Raw genomic sequence first — 16,248 nt, forward strand, 5'->3', positions numbered from 1 at the left:
CTCCCCAACCCATTAGTGATGCATCTATTGTGATCACTGATCTTCTGTGAGGAAGACTTACCAGTGGGGTTCCTCTCAAAAAGAAGTCCCTGTCTCTTCAGGGGAGCAGGGCCCATATGCAGGACTGTGTCACCTGAAACCTCACCCCTTTGTTCTTTTTCATGTGGAGATGAAACAAATTGAACCAACGCTGTACGGGACGTGCCTTCAGCAGTACAAGGGAATCACAACTGATGCTGCTGTCATCAATCCCAGCAGTATATGAACCCTGTGAGCTGTCACCAGTTTCCCTGGCTGAAAGGGTCTTAATGCCTTCTCCAAGTTGTCTACCCACTGAGGAGTGAGAGGTGCATTCATTGTCATAGAATCAAGGTGGAGTTATAAGAAATATTACCTGTTGTCAAGGCTGAAGACTGCTCTTCCTCCAGTTCACTGTAAAACCAAAGGATTGAACATGGGCCAGTACCTTCTCTGTGTTCAGTATCACTTTATCTCAAGAAGGGGCACAGATTAAACAATCATCCAGATATGGCAGGATTTTGATACCCAGTAACTAAAGGGGGGCTAAGGCCACCAAGACCACCTGAGTAAAGACCCTCAGTGCCAGGGACAGGCAGAATGGTAGAACCTGAAATTGGAAAACTTGGCCTTGGAAAGCAAAGTGAAGAAAAGGCCTGTGTTGTGGACAAATCGGGATGTGTAAATGTGCATTTTTTAAAGTTGATTAATGTAAACAACTCTCCTGCATTTATGTACTGCATTACTGTCTTTGTGTGAATCATTTGGAATGGGAGTACTTTTTGGTATTGGTTGAGACACCTGTGGTTGAAAATAGGCTGATGACCTCCATCTTTTTTTGAAACTATGAAGTAGGTTAAATAAAACCCAGTTTGTTGTGCACTGGGAGGCACATCCATCAATACAGCCTCTAGTATTGTGTTCTTGACACTTGTCATTCAGATGGGGGTGGGTCGCGGACACAACTTCCTTCCAACTGGCCTGAGAAAGTTGCGAGGAGCAATCAAAGACCTGCCCCTGACCCCTATGCAGAACCGCCACTACGGCCTGCACCCCTGCCGGAGTTCCCCTGTTGACCTCCCCCTCGGGACTGAGGTCTCCTCTGTGAATGTGTGGTGGGATTCTAACTGTGGGTACAAAAACTCTGCTCCTGAACACCAGCAGGGCCACCACTCACATGCTTAGACCAATTAGAATGCTGCAGCCTGTGAGATACTCTAGACTTTTGTCTGAAGGCCTAGGTTGGTTTACGACAAGCCCGTTGGACAGTTTCTCTTAATATAATGGAGCGCTCCTCCCTATCCAGCACATCCTGAGAATCCGGATGAAAGACTTGACCAGGCATTACTGGCAAATTCATCAATTTATTCCTAATGGAATCAGGCAAAGAAGTCAGTGCCAGCCATATTTGCCTGCAACGTAAGATAGCTGATGACATACTATCCCCTATATCACCTGTCAGTGGTGAGTGAGCCACCAAAGCTGAATCAATAAGAGTTTTGGAATCCTGATCCTCTGTGCCCATTGTTTTCTGCAAGGCTTCCAGGAGGATAACCAAAGCATTTCCCATATGAGCCGCACGTACAGCAGCATTTAAAGAGCGTGAGATCGGTTTTAGCACACTCCTTACCAGGACAGCAAGGAGTAGCAGATACATGGGCTGGCCCTAGGGCTGTCCATGATGCTATTGACTGCTCTACCAGTGGCATATCCCCAAGACCGGTTTCTACTGGGTAATGAGCATTAGCTAATCATCTACAGCCTGCATTAAATTGGGGCTTTTTAGATGGATTCTTCCATGTTGTTCTCAGCATGGAAGGGTAATCATCTGCCACCAGAATGGAAGGTGGGGAATTAGTCTGAGAATGTCCTCCCAGACACTTCCCATAGGAACTGGTTCAGAGTGGTTGTAAACCAACAATCTTGGCTGAACTAAATACTCCATTAACAAGAGTATTTGCATAAAATTCTTCCACCTTTGTCGAATCCTCATCCAACACCTGAATGGGAATCTCCCCGATGGCTCTCCCTTTCTGATTGCTGTTTATTATCAAACAGAGAGTGGGGAGCAAAAAGACACAACACATCAACCTCATCTGTGTCACCCTCTCCAAAATGGTGCTGAGGAACCAGCGGAAGAGCAAATTCATGGCTGGGGGGCAGGGATGAGGAGGAGGAGGAATGGTAAGCCTCAAATCTGTGCATCCTCTGTGATAAGTTCTGCAGTATCTGAATTTGCGCATCTGCACTTCCCCCTTCTGCTGGTGGAGCAGGAGTCGGACGCTTGGCCACTTCATGCACACTCCCACGGTTTGACCTGTGAGTGGTTTCATGATGATGATCATGCAAGTGCTTGCAAGATCACTTATCACCAGTCCTGTCTAGAGATCTCGCTCTCTTCCTACCACGCTCAGACATAGAGCTGTGAACCCTGGTAGTGCAGCTTAGTCACTCCTCAGGTCACAAGCTGCACTGCAGGAATTATTAAGTGAGCAATCCCCAAGCATAAGGGGTATTCTCGATGTCCATCACAGGGATCCAAAACTGATTGGCAAAACCGGCAACATGGAGAAGCCATGATGTTCACGCAAACAAGCCCACTGACTGTGAAAAGCCGTAAAGGGTAAATTAAATCAAACAAACAACAAATTGGCCTGTATCAGTAAGTGAACATACCTAGCAGGCCTACATCAAACCCCACTAACTGCGAACAGTTGCAAAGGGTAAAATTAGCCCAGGGACAATGGACCACACCAGTATACGAATGTACTTAGCAGTCCTGTACCAAACCCAACCAACTGAGAACAGTGATATATGGCACAATAGGGCTATAATACTTACCAAACTTTGCAATGAAGTAAATCACTATATCTTTGCTGGTGGATATTCTGAAAGAAAACAGAAATTACCACCAACAGTGAATAGCTGTACCTAGTCTCTGAGGTGAGAAAGGTAAACAGGACCAGCCGGAAGTTCAATCCACTTTTATAGTACGGGAAGTTCTGCCTCCGGGGTCATGGGCATGACTTTGTTTACATAAGGCCTCGAGGAAAGGCGGAACGAAGGTTATCATCCTATTTAGACCGTAGTGACGGTCAGAGTGAGGTCGAAACAGATCCTGCAGGTCTCTTTTAGACAGCTGAAGATAAATGTCACCTTTCAGCCTAATAACTGAAAGTGCAAATCCAAGTAAACAGAATCAAAGGAATGTCTTCTGAAGAAGCAGATCAACATTTTTGTAGCATTATGACCTTAAAATGTTTCTATTTGGTTTCCATATCACAGTAAAAGTGGAAAAAGTTGTGTCATGATTTAATTGCAAAATTCTGTTATTTTTGGAGTGTGTAGACTTTTTTTTTTTATATATATATATATACATTGTATTTGGACGTAATAATGTATTAGGCTTCATTACTAATAAATAAATATCGGAAGGAATTATTTGTTTCTGCAGTAGTTACCATCGGACACCATCAGTTGATGGAATGGTGTTCTGGGGACTGGAGTTTGTCGCCGAGTCCGATGTTAACATGACAATTATTTTGAAGAAATCTAACTAAAGCTAACTGCCAACACTTCAGCTGGTGTGCATCAGGAATAATGTGTTACTACTAAATTTTCACTACCAGTTAATATTATTTGTGCCCTGTATAATTAAAGTGGTAAATAATCCATAGTAACAAAGTATAATTAATTTCAAACAGGTACCATGTTAGTTCATGATTTGCTCTTGCATAGTTACTAGGTTACTAAGGAACATTGCTGTAAAGTGTTATGCTATGTATGTATATTGTATAAAAGACTATAATGCAGTCTAGCTACATCAAGTTATCAAAGTTTTGTGATTACGCAATACAGTTTTCCTTTTTTGTCACCACGAATAATGACCATGCCCAACGAAAATATAAGTGAAAACTTGGCTTTTGTGGAAAAGGTGCATTCGCCTTTTCTCTCACAATGAATTCTCTTTGACTCGAGCGTACAACAAGGACAGATTGTGGTAATGGCTATTACATAACAAATCAATGATTGAGTGTAAGCAGAGGACAAAGACAGGCAGAGTGAAAGACAAGTCAAGAGAAAAATAAAGGAAAAGAGTGTTTATTTCAGTGGGGATGGAAATATTTTTAGAGTCACTGCCACGACTCAGTGAGCAGAAAGAGCAGACACAACTCCACTGAGACAAACCGTGAGAAAACATTCTAAAAGAACAACCCTCATTAATCTGAGGCTAAGATGGAAATTTCCATAGTTAAGTCAAGTGTGAAAGATAGTAGACATTTGCAGTTGCAGGAGAGAAAGGCAAGAATGTGACATACAAACATCCCTACGAACCAAACAGGGAGGATCTAGTATAATAAAAAAAAAATTTAAGTTAAGGGTTGCAATGGAGTAAAAAAAAAATAAAAAATCTGACAATTCACACCTCTACACAATAACACTGGTACAGAGATAAAACAGACAGCACAACTAAAACTTTTTTTGATAGTACAACACCGTATACAACTGCCACAATAAAATTATAAAATTGAAACCTAGTAGGTTAGGTAAAATAAATAAATACTAACAAGAAATAAAATTCTTAAAGCCTCGAGAGTCTACTTTCATATGAACCATTAACCACTACTGTGGAGTGTGACATCACAAATAAAGTCAATGCTGAAAACAGTCCCCCCCCCCCCCCCCATACTACCACTTTTAATCAAGACTTCGACACATTATCTATACTTTCATTTAAATATCATTTGTCCACTCTGCATCCAACTATAATATCTTCAGACTGTGATATCTTAAAACTTCAGTAGGCTGCAATGTGAGCTGCATTGTAACCGGCAAGTATTTCAAAAAAGCATTTATTTTCTGTCTACCAAGTTATGAACCATGAAATCCAGCTACTACAAATAGGGCAACTCTATTTTTCAAGATGGAACAGAGATGCCAACAAGCAAACGAGTGAAACGTTCCATAAAATGCAATGTACTCTCCATCTGTTACTGCAGTTGTGAATGCACATAGTTACAATAAACGCTGATTGCATCATCAATCTCAAATACAGATGCAACATAAAAAAAAATAAAAATCCACTTAAGAGTCCCCAAAGACTGATTTTCAGATGTATGCGCCCTTTTGAACACATGAGCCGTTGTTGGAAACATATTATTTTTAAACTGATAGTGACAGGATGACTATTACTATGACTATTACAGAACTGAATATTATAATTTCCCAGAATGCTCATAATGAGGCAGTTATATGCCAGATGTTTGGGGAAAGTTTTTCTTAATGTTTGCTTCACTGCTTCTGAATAATTCATTCTGCATAATTAAATAAGTAATTTCTTAAACATAATGCACGTTTAATGATGTTAATTAATTCACACATTTTGCATGCAGTTCCTCAATAAATCCTGTTGATTACTTGATAAAAGCAGTACTCAAGTAAACAATCGCATCTGATTCCTTTCAGCACTTTCCCCTGGAATACTTTTAGCATTTATAATATATGATGTTCCTTTCTTACCCCCAGATTATACCAAAATATTAGCACAGTGTTTAATGGAACAGTGAAAATGACGAACACTTGTAAAAGGACTTTGCAATGATTAATGCAATGCTTAATGGTGGTGCAGAAGAACAAATATGTTTATAATGTGAGGGAATACAGATTAAAAAATAAACGTAGTTACTGAAACCTTCTTTCATTCATGACAGTCCAATGAATAAAGTTTGTGTTCAATTGAGAATACAATTTAACAGATAAACCTGAGGTATATACTACTACTACTAATACTAATAATAATACTTACTACTACTACTACTACTACTACTACTACTACTACTACTACTAATAATAATAATAATAATAATACTTACTACTACTACTACTACTACTACTACTACTACTAATAATAATAATAATAATACTTACTACTACTACTACTACTACTACTAATAATGTAGTGGGGGGGACCAATATAGTTTGCAACATTATTTACAGAAATAATCATAAAAAAAAGTGTTCATGATCTCTATATAAATACACCAGTTCCTAGAAGCCCAGAGTTTGTTTCCAGCTCTGTAAATAATGTAATAGTTGCTGAAGTCTTATAAACTTACTTGATGAAGCAGTCCCTGGTGTCACGTGCAGAGGTCGCGTCCCATTCATACGATGTAGCTCCTTGCATTCCAGACCAGCTGCCCGAGGGCGGAGGCCAGCCAGTGGATTTATTCTTATGGCTGAAGTAAAGAAAATAAAGTGGTTATTTCATGACAAACTTTCATGATGTCATATCCTCTTACATTTTTCCCAAGGTGAATATGACATCCTGTCCTTCTTATCTCCCAATTAAACACCTGGCACCGGGGTCCATTTCAAATTGCAAGGAACAGGAAATTGTCAAACCTGTAGTGGTCTTGAATGTTAATTAACATAACGATGTAATTGAGAAACTGCAGCAATGATTCGCTGCCTTACCATAATGCCTACTGAGGCATGAAATTGGTTCTTCATCAGTTATTGGTGGAAAAAAACTCAGTTGTTACAATCAAAATGGGGGTATATTTATTTCACTTGATTCATGAAATGTATTTTCTTTTGTGGAAAAAGTTGTTAAAGCGTAGAAGCCATGAATAAAAATTAACCAATCACCGAACCCATATTAAACCCACAAATGCTGGTAGTGGGTGTTTATTTACTTCCTTCGCTTATTATCTTCAGGATGCAAATCCCAGCTGTCCAGAATATGTATTTATTTATTTACATTCTTTAATATGAGTCAAAGTTTTGACACACTGGATTGTAGAATATATATGTTTCATTGTCATATAACATTGTGGTAAAGGTTACTAGATGAAATTTTGGACATTTTAAAAAGTGAAGTAAATATCCATGTATGGATATATTTCGGAATCCATCCATCCCTCCATTTTCTGTGCTGTTTATCCTGCACAGGGTCGCAGGGAGTCTGGAGCCTATCCCAGGGGACTTGGGACACAAGGCAGGGGACACCCTGGGCCGGGTGCCAACCCATCGCAGGGCACAATCACTCACACACACACACGCACACACTACGGACAATTTAGAGATGCCAATCAGCCTACAGTGCATGTCTTTGGACTGGGCGGAGGTGGGAATCGATCCCCCATCCCCAGAGGTGCGAGGCAAACGTGCCAACCACTAAGCCAGCGTGCCCCCCTTCTTTCTGAATTTTTAACTTAATTTTTTACTTAAAACAAGTAGCTTTTAGATTACTTTAGGCATTGTTTTTTAATTTGTGATATGACAATGTGCCACACAGAAAAGCAAACCTTCATTGCTTTGCCCTGGCTTTGCTCGATTGTTCTTCAGTGAAAAATGATCAGGAGGAAATTGCTTTTTTAAAGCATTAAATACTAACTTTGTGTCAGAAGTGAATGTAATTCCCAGTTGCATTGTATTTCACTTTCATAAGTACGTTGCATTCATGCCACACTGAAATGCAATCACTGTCCAATCGCAGCCTTAAGCCGTACTCTGGAAGTGTGTCTGTGATTGGAGAAGTGGAGAAGGGCCTGAAAGTGTGATCAGTAGCATGGCGATATAAAGCTGGATTCTGCTTTTGTTTCTAGAAGGATCTGACATTCAGGTTTGTATTTATATATATATATATATATATATATATATATATATATATATATATATATATATATATATATATATATATATATATATATATATATATATATTCCTGATAAACTTTATGAAGTTGTATCTACATATTACTCTATATATTACCCTCTATATTAGATTTGAAGACACATTCCGTTCACATCACCAGGTACACAGTAAGTAGGCTATGCAGTTGTGGAGTTCCAAATGTTCTAAGCACAATCTCACCAAATCATTTCACAGGATGAGTTTGACAAGAACATATTAATATTAAAAGGAATGAAGTCCATGACACATTCCTCTAAACTGAGCTGTTGTAACCGATTACTCAAAAATTGCTCATCATAAATGAATAGCATCTATTCAAAAAGCTCCGAACTGTCTCCTGTCCTTCTGAATTTCTTTTGCCATCATCCAGTGGTTCACATGGCCTCTGTGGATTGAGAAATCTAATTGTTAAGGCGATCTATAGTGACAGATTTGACACACTGGGTCCTCTGGCTTCATCTCCTAATCCTTCTCATCAGGGAGAAAACAAATCCACACAATTTGTGGCAATAAGAGGATTTGGAGAGTGGTGTGTGTAGAGCGAGGGGATGGTGGAGGAAAAATATCTGCGCTCTGCTGGAGATCTGATGTTGCTCAAAGTGGGGGCTGGGAAAGATGTGTTCCTCAAAACAGTGTCTGTGCTTCAGCAATCCAGCTTCGTATTGAAGGAAGCCAGTTGTTCAGGGGGTTTATTTGATTATTTGCAGTGGCTGATGGAGCAAAAAATGACACGCACTTAGCACTTTAAACAAAATCACATTGTCACAAAGCAGCTTTCCAGAAATCAGATCCCTGGTGAGCAAGCCAGAGGCGACAGTGATGACAAACAAAAAAACGACACAAGACGAAGAATAAGATGAGGAAGAAACCTTGAGAGGAACCAGACTCAAAGTGGAACCCGTCCTCTTCTGCTTGATACAATAGCTGTAGAAGAATAAAGTGAAACAGTACTAAGGGTGTTGAAAGGATATTCAGTATTAACATATTGGGAATAAGACTCCTGGGATAAGAACAGGAAAGTCTTTCTGAATATTGCAACAGTTCTTAGGTACACATTTACCATATCTGGTTGAGAATATCCACTGAAGAAAGATGAGTCTTGGACATAAAGTGTTTTACTGTACTGTGGATTGCTCAATATACCCAAAGTCAACCAGAAAAGATATGAAGAAGTAGCCATCTGTTTTTTATGTGTTTGTTTTTTATGTATCTAAAAATGTCATTATTTACAAACAGATATCAGAAAGCTAACTACAGTACATCATTTTTATACTTTATTTCTTCTGTGTTCATTTACTTGGCTCTCGTTCTTCCTTAATCCATCCATTTTCTATTCCGCTTATCCTAGACAGGGTCGCCGAGAGCCTGGAGCCTATTCCAGGGAACTCAGGCAGGGTGTCAACTCATTGCAGGACACAATCACACGCTACGGACAATTTGGAAATGCCAATCAGCCTACAGTGCATGTCTTTGGGCTGGGGGAGGAAACCGGAGTACCGGGAAGAAGCCCCTGAAGCATGTGGAGAACATGTTAATTCCACACACACAGGGCGGAGGCAGGAAGCGAACTCCAAAACTCAGAGGTGTGAGGCAAACCACTATAACTATTGTGCTAACCACAACATTTATTGTACAACTTATTATTATTGCTACCCATATTATATATCATGCTATAATTCTTCTTATACTTTTCTTTTTTTGTCTTGTTAATTTCTTATGAAACACTCTGAGCTGCATTAGATGTATAAAATGTGCAGTACAAATAAAGATTATTGTTGTTGTTACTACTAGTACTTATTCAGATTCTACACCTACAGTATATGCTTGTTTTTTTTTTTTTTTTTGTAGTTTGAAACCTAATTCATTTCATTTAAAACAAAATCCTCCATTTTTTTATAGCACTAATTTCAAACAAATTTACTGTGTGCACTCTACATATCTTGCGTGTTCTTGCAAGAGTGAAATTACTTTCCTTTCCAACAAAAATGAGGTTTCATAAAAGGCAAAGATTCAAAGCTCTTGAATTTTTCCGCAGTATTATTGGCTCCATTACGGGCAGCCAAGGATATTAGTGTTCTGATTATTCCCCCTCATATAAAAGAAACAAAAGGAAGAAGATGAAATTAGTTCAAATGTGTCTCGCTGCATCGTTATGGCTGAAATATTAAATATGTACCACAGGCCACACAAAGCACACACTGAACAGGTATATGATGCCTAAAACGATTCCTGGTGGAGAGAGAAATTGCTGCCACTTAAAATGCTAAAATGCTGCCACTATCCAGTTAGTCCAGAATGCAGCTGCAAGAGTCCTTACTAGAACCAGAAAGTATAATGATAATGAGTCTTTACTGGTCATGTATACATTACAGCACAGTGAAATTCTTTTCTTCGCATACCCCAACATGTCAGAAAGTTGGGGTCAGAGTGCAGCGTCAGCTATGATACAGCACCCCTGCAGAGAGGGTTAAGGGCCTTGCTCAAGGGCCCAACTGTGGCGGCGCTGAGGCTTGAACACCCAACCTTCCGATCAGTAACCAGAGCCTTAACCACTAAACCCCCCCCCATGACCAGATCACCCCTATCTTATCCACACTGCATTGGTTCCCAGTGAAATCTCGCATTGATTATAAAATACTACTACTGACCTACAAAGCACTAAACGGTCTCGCGCCACAGTACCTAAGTGAACTTTTGGTCTTCTATGATCTCGCCTACTTAGATCAAAAGCTGCAGGCTATTTGTTGATACCTCGAATAGTGAAGGGTACATCAGGGGGAAGAGGTTTCTCTTACAAAGCCCCACAGTTATGGAACAGATTTCCAATTAGTGTCCAGGACTCAGACACAGTCTCAGTGTTTAAGTCTAGGCTGAAAATGTATTTGTTTACTCAAGCTTATCATGAGTAGACTTTCTTTTACGCAAAGTACACAGTCTTATCCGTCACGGGATAGTAAGCATACCTAATAATCTTTCCCTCTCTTTACCTCCCTCTCCCTCTCTCCTTCTGTCAAGCCACACATGATTTTATGGAGATGCCAGTGATCCTGACCCTTTCTGCTCTCCGGACCTGCCTGATCCATCCTGATGCCCTACCGGTGGATGGAACTCTCATCAACTGAGGCTACAGCCTGGAGATTGCTTAAGATGGTGCCGCTTGGACTGCAATTACCACATGCAGTTTATGAATTGAATTGCCACTGTGTCAATTTTTAGCAAAACTGAAAGTCCCAGGAATACAATATATTTAACTTTGGCATGCCACTGAGTCTGAGTGCCTATTTGCTGTTATGTCTCAGAAAAGGCATGGCATTGTGCTGTGATAAGAGCATTATTGATGCAGTGGCCATAAACCAACAAACTAAAAGACTATTAAAAGGATAGGATTTTTTTTTTCCTCCAGAAAAAAATTAATACAATGCAGAAGATGCCGAGCCAATAATTTCGATCAGGTGTGATCATAGGAGATTTTCTTTCAGGAGTATTTTATTTAGAAATAAAGAACTAGCTGTTCTTTATTATTATTATTATTATTTTTAATAAATGTTTTGCTTTCTTTCTTTCTTTCTTTCAGAAATACAACATAGGAGACAAAAGGCATGAGAAATTATAATACATCTTGAATGCAACTCAAAGCCTCACAAGCCAAAAAAAATAAATAAATAAAATAAAATGAAAACAGAATAAAAGATAAACACTATTAGGAGAGATGCAACCCTTCCCTTTAGGACCCTTCAGTTGTAGCTCTTACAGCCCAAAGAAGTTTTCGCATTTACATAGCTATCTGGCATTGTGTCATCTGGATATAAAATATTCATCTGCCAAACGCTGCCAGAAAACAGGAACTCACAGTGCTCTGTGGGCCATTTGTGTTTCACACACAATTCCATTACACACTCCTAAATATATACCATTTTGTTGTTTATTCTTTCCATATAAATGGTTCACTGATTTTAATTATATATGCAAAAAGTTCACAAAATGGAATGTTGTGTTTTTCCAGTCTACTGTTATGTGAATATTCAGAAGAGGGAGCAGCCAGTCATGGAGAGACTGATTATTTATTTAAATATGGTTATGGTCATGTAATTGAAGGGCGTTTTGCTCGGTGTGTATGGAAAGAGTTCTCAGGAACACGTTACAATGCTGTACACTCACCCTACACTTTAATAGGGATACCTAGAGACGTGCTCATTCGTGCAATTATCCAATCAGCCAGTCATGTGGCAGCAGCACAATGCATAAAATCATGCAGATACAGGCCAAGAGCTTCAGGTAATGTTCACATTAAACATCAGAATGGGGAAAATGTGGTGGTTGTTGGTTGTTGGTGTCAGACAGGCTGGTTTGAGTATTTCAGAAACTGCAGATCTCGTGGGATTTTCATGCACAACAAAATGCAAAACAAACAAACAAACAAACAAAAACCTCCATTCAGTGTCAGTTCTGTAGGTTGAAATGCCTTGTTGATGAGAGAGGTCAAAGGATATTATCCATCCATCCATCCATCTTCTACCGCTTACTCCTTCTTCAGGGTCGCGGGGGAACCTGGAGCCTATCCCAGGGAGCATCGGGCACAAGGCGGGGTACACCCTGGACAGGGTGCCAATCCATCGCGGGGCACAAAAGGATATTATGATGTTATGATCAATATTCTGATGTTTAATGTACACATTAATTGAAGCATGATGTGTATCTACATGAGCTTTTGCACTATGATGGAAGTACGTTTAATATGGTATGTTTTGGTCAGTCGGGACCCTTTGTTTAGTTTGTTTCTCCCTGAACATTAACCTTTGCTGGCACAAAGCTCTAGATATAAACCAGTTAAATAGCCATGACAGAAAGTCAATCTGACTAAAAACATGTTTATTTTGGGGTGTGCATGAGAAAATCCAGTTAGAATATTATACTGCTATGTAAGCACCAGGTTAGTAACCTCTTACGCAATCAGGACCTGAAATGAAATTTCAGCCACTGTGGCTAGTTGATAAAAGTTTAGTAGCCAATTAGCATTTTTGTTAAATAAAACCTTCATTCAATGCGGTTAGAACAATATTTCATATGCAATATTTCATTACGGCAAGAACACGGTGTGTATGATTGTGTGCAATTCACTGTCATCATACTTAATGTCACCTTCAACCCTTCGGCCATTTTTAATCTGCTTTATTTGTACTTTTCCTCGAGCGGTCTGTTCCATCACTATCTGACCTCGACTTAGTTTCCCAAAAGCATCGTAAAGTGAAGATCACCTTAAGATAGATGCGAAAGAGAGAGAGTTCAATATGATGTTCACGCTCGCATATAACAATGCTCTTAGTGAAATGATGCTTTTGAAAAAGTCCCAGTCTTTGATCGAGCTAAGCCCTGGCAAGGTGAGAATGGAAAACCCTGTATAGAAATCCCAATTTATATTTGTAGCTGTGAGATAAAGTGCAAGCAGATGGTTAGAGTATTCAATGAGACTTAATACATAGCACAGACCTATATAATGGCCACTTTTATAAGGTTACATACCCAATTGGCTGGCAAATGTCCCACCAGCACCAAATTCTACTCACTATTGGTGGGTGGCCAGGTATTAATTTAAATGTATTTATCATACAGTACATCATATTTCATAAAGATTTGCAGCTGTATATTGCTACAACATTGTGATGGCAACAATGTCACCAATGGCATGACAGATTAATCCATCTTAATCAGACATTTTGCATGCTCAGAATGGCATCACCCACAACAGTACACAGCTTCATGAGTGTAAATGATCCGGCTTACAGATTTTCAAGAGCTGCAATTTGTCTGAAGCACAACCGGCAGACCATTTGAGTGCGAGAAAGAGAGACAGTTAAATCCTTATCTCCTTCTTCTCTAGACCACCACCTGAGGCCTTCATCCAAACCCATTTGGTACTACACAACGGCTGCGCAGCTTCAGTCCCACTATATCCCCACGCGCTCAAACATACTGTACATTCATTCCATTTTGAATAATCATCTCTAATGATATTTCCCCTCTAGTCCTTTACAGCGAAGCAGAAGGCAATGACAGTCTGCGCACTTCAGCTACAGAGGAAAAATGAGCCACATCTCAATGCATTTGCCAAAAAGCATTGAGGAGAGGAGTGGAAAAAGTTTGCACTAATCTTTGAAAAAGCTCTCTGAGGAACACGCAGGCCTCAGTGTGTGGCATTTGCTCAGTTCAGCTGCCAAACAACCTTTCCAAGCCGTTGTTCCGTTTTAACTTTGTATTTACCTCCAGTCGCTGTGCATTATTCATTCGCAAAGAGGGTCCCTGCTCTTCCAGACGATGCTAACAGCCAAGCAAGCTTTCCATAACGCTGCCATTCCATTATAGGTGAATTTTATGTTGTTTTTTTTTTTTTAGCCAGAAGAACAGCGTTCACAAACTGGTATAAATAATTTAAACAGATTTATAAATGGGGCAGAGTATGGCTAAAAACCTCACTGAGTCTCAAAAAGCTTTATATCCCCTTAGAATGTGTATGCTCTACATTACTTCTTTTTGAATTTGGTAAGCTTCAGACATAAATATACAATCGGGATATAAAGAAAATATACATCCACCTCAGGTATAAAACAAAGACACTATCTGTATCGGTTTAGTGCTCCAAATATCCATGTTGGAATCTGTATCAAGATTTAAGCCTAAAGTAGGCGTGGCCTAAAGTGGGGCATGGTTTTTAACCCACCATGACCCCTGACCAGGCAGGTACTTAGGATGCTGTAAACATGAGCTGTACCGCATATTAATATTAAAGAATTTTTATACCTAGTGGGATTTCTTTCCCCCCTGTGAGCATACAGTATGCACAACCACATGAAAGTAAACACCTCTGCTTACATGACTTTTTGTTACTTCCTGTAGGATCTCAGTCCTGATGCACACGAGATGCCCAGTGAACATTTCCGGCATGCTTTCTTAAAAACAAAAACAACAAAAAAACAACCTAATAATGCACATCCTATTTGTATCACATTATCTGTTCATTCTGAATAATGCATTCATATTGAGTTACATCCCTACTGGATATGCTTTCCGAACAGCACACATGTATTCTCCTACCTTTTGACCCACGTGCATGAAAGCTATACATAAAACATCTTTCTCTAAGAGTTGCGACTCAAACCTGCCTCCTGTTTTAGACATGCAGCGAAGGCCGGGCTCTTGTTAAGAATAGATGTTCAACACGATGGCTACATTTATGTAACTAGAGAGGCTCAACACTTACAGGCATCCTGTCTTGTGAAAACACAGTGAGCCCGTGAATCAGAGAACACTCTATGGCAAGCATGCAGAACTTCGAGAGACCTGGATGAAATTCTCAGCTGACGGACGAGTGTTACGACAAGCAACTGCACCAATCGTTATAAGATGAGCAGAAGGGGGAGTATTACTCAAACACTGATGAAGCAATGGCAAGACTGTAATGCTTTTGAGTAAACAGGCACATCTTCAAGTCAGGTTAATACCTGAAAATGAGATATTGTTCTATTATAATAATAATAATAATAAAAGATAGATTCATCTTTAGTTAGTGTTTTATAATGGTTTTAATATCGTTAATTCACTTTCTGGCATGTTTTTTGGGATTTACGAGGAAACCAGAAGACCCAGAGGAAACCCATACAGACGACAGGAGGACTTGTTACCTCAATTTTGAACCCAGGACCCTGGAGCCTTGAGACTGTGATTATGTTATATGACTCAAGATAGAACATTAACGTTTTGGCCTTGTTGATGGGTCAAAATGTACATTCGTCTTTCTCGTAACGATGTACGTTTCCTATTCATTTAGCTGGAACTTCAAGATATCGAGCACTTTTGAGTTCTGTGAATTTGTATTGTTGAGGCACCAGGCGCTATGATAAAAGTTTTGATGCAGAAAAGAACCACATTTGTTTAGCTGGTGGATTTCCTCATCACGCAAACACAAACGTGAAGGAGGTTTACGAATACGCAAGCATTTCATTATTAACACGAGCAGATACAATAATGAAAACCTGAATCCACGCGCTTTTGAATTGTACGATGCCTTGTTCAATTTTGCAGCAGGAAATGCACGTCGTTTTTCAGCTTCTTCCGTGGATGTTAATCGCGTCGCAACACTATGTACTCTCAGATGAACGGTTTTTACTGTTCCGATTAATCCAGCTTGACGTGCATTTCATCCAAAATGTAGAAACACACTGCATTTGATAAATGAAGCCTAATCCATATCCGAACATTTACGGGGAGCTACATGGAATCCACTGAGCCTAAAAACAAAAATAGGTCGATTCCCTGATCTTCATATATATATATATATATATATATATATATATATATATATATATATATATATATATATATATATATATATATATATATTTGTTCTGAGGTACTGCTGAACTGACGTATCATATTTCATATTTAAATTTTTTTTTTTACGTCATCATTCCACCAACTCCAATCACATCAAAATATTATCATCTTGGTTATATACATGGAACCTGTTAGCAATAATGAGAT

The 16,248-nt window shown here is 39.3% G+C and overlaps 1 protein-coding gene across 6 annotated transcripts in view; it reads right to left on the bottom strand.

Annotated features, from left to right (window-relative positions):
* The window catches only part of LOC108259089 (FERM and PDZ domain-containing protein 4), a 77,685-nt gene that overhangs the window by 31,466 nt on the left and 29,971 nt on the right, over positions 1–16,248 (bottom strand). For all 6 annotated transcript variants that reach the window (XM_053676327.1, XM_053676328.1, XM_053676326.1 and 3 more), the window contains exon 2: positions 6,135–6,254. In XM_053676327.1, the coding sequence (XP_053532302.1) occupies positions 6,135–6,254 (120 nt within the window). The remainder of the gene's footprint in view (positions 1–6,134; positions 6,255–16,248) is intronic.

The sequence above is a fragment of the Ictalurus punctatus genome, chromosome 26, assembly GCF_001660625.3.
Source record: "Ictalurus punctatus breed USDA103 chromosome 26, Coco_2.0, whole genome shotgun sequence".
Lineage (NCBI taxonomy): Eukaryota > Metazoa > Chordata > Actinopteri > Siluriformes > Ictaluridae > Ictalurus > Ictalurus punctatus.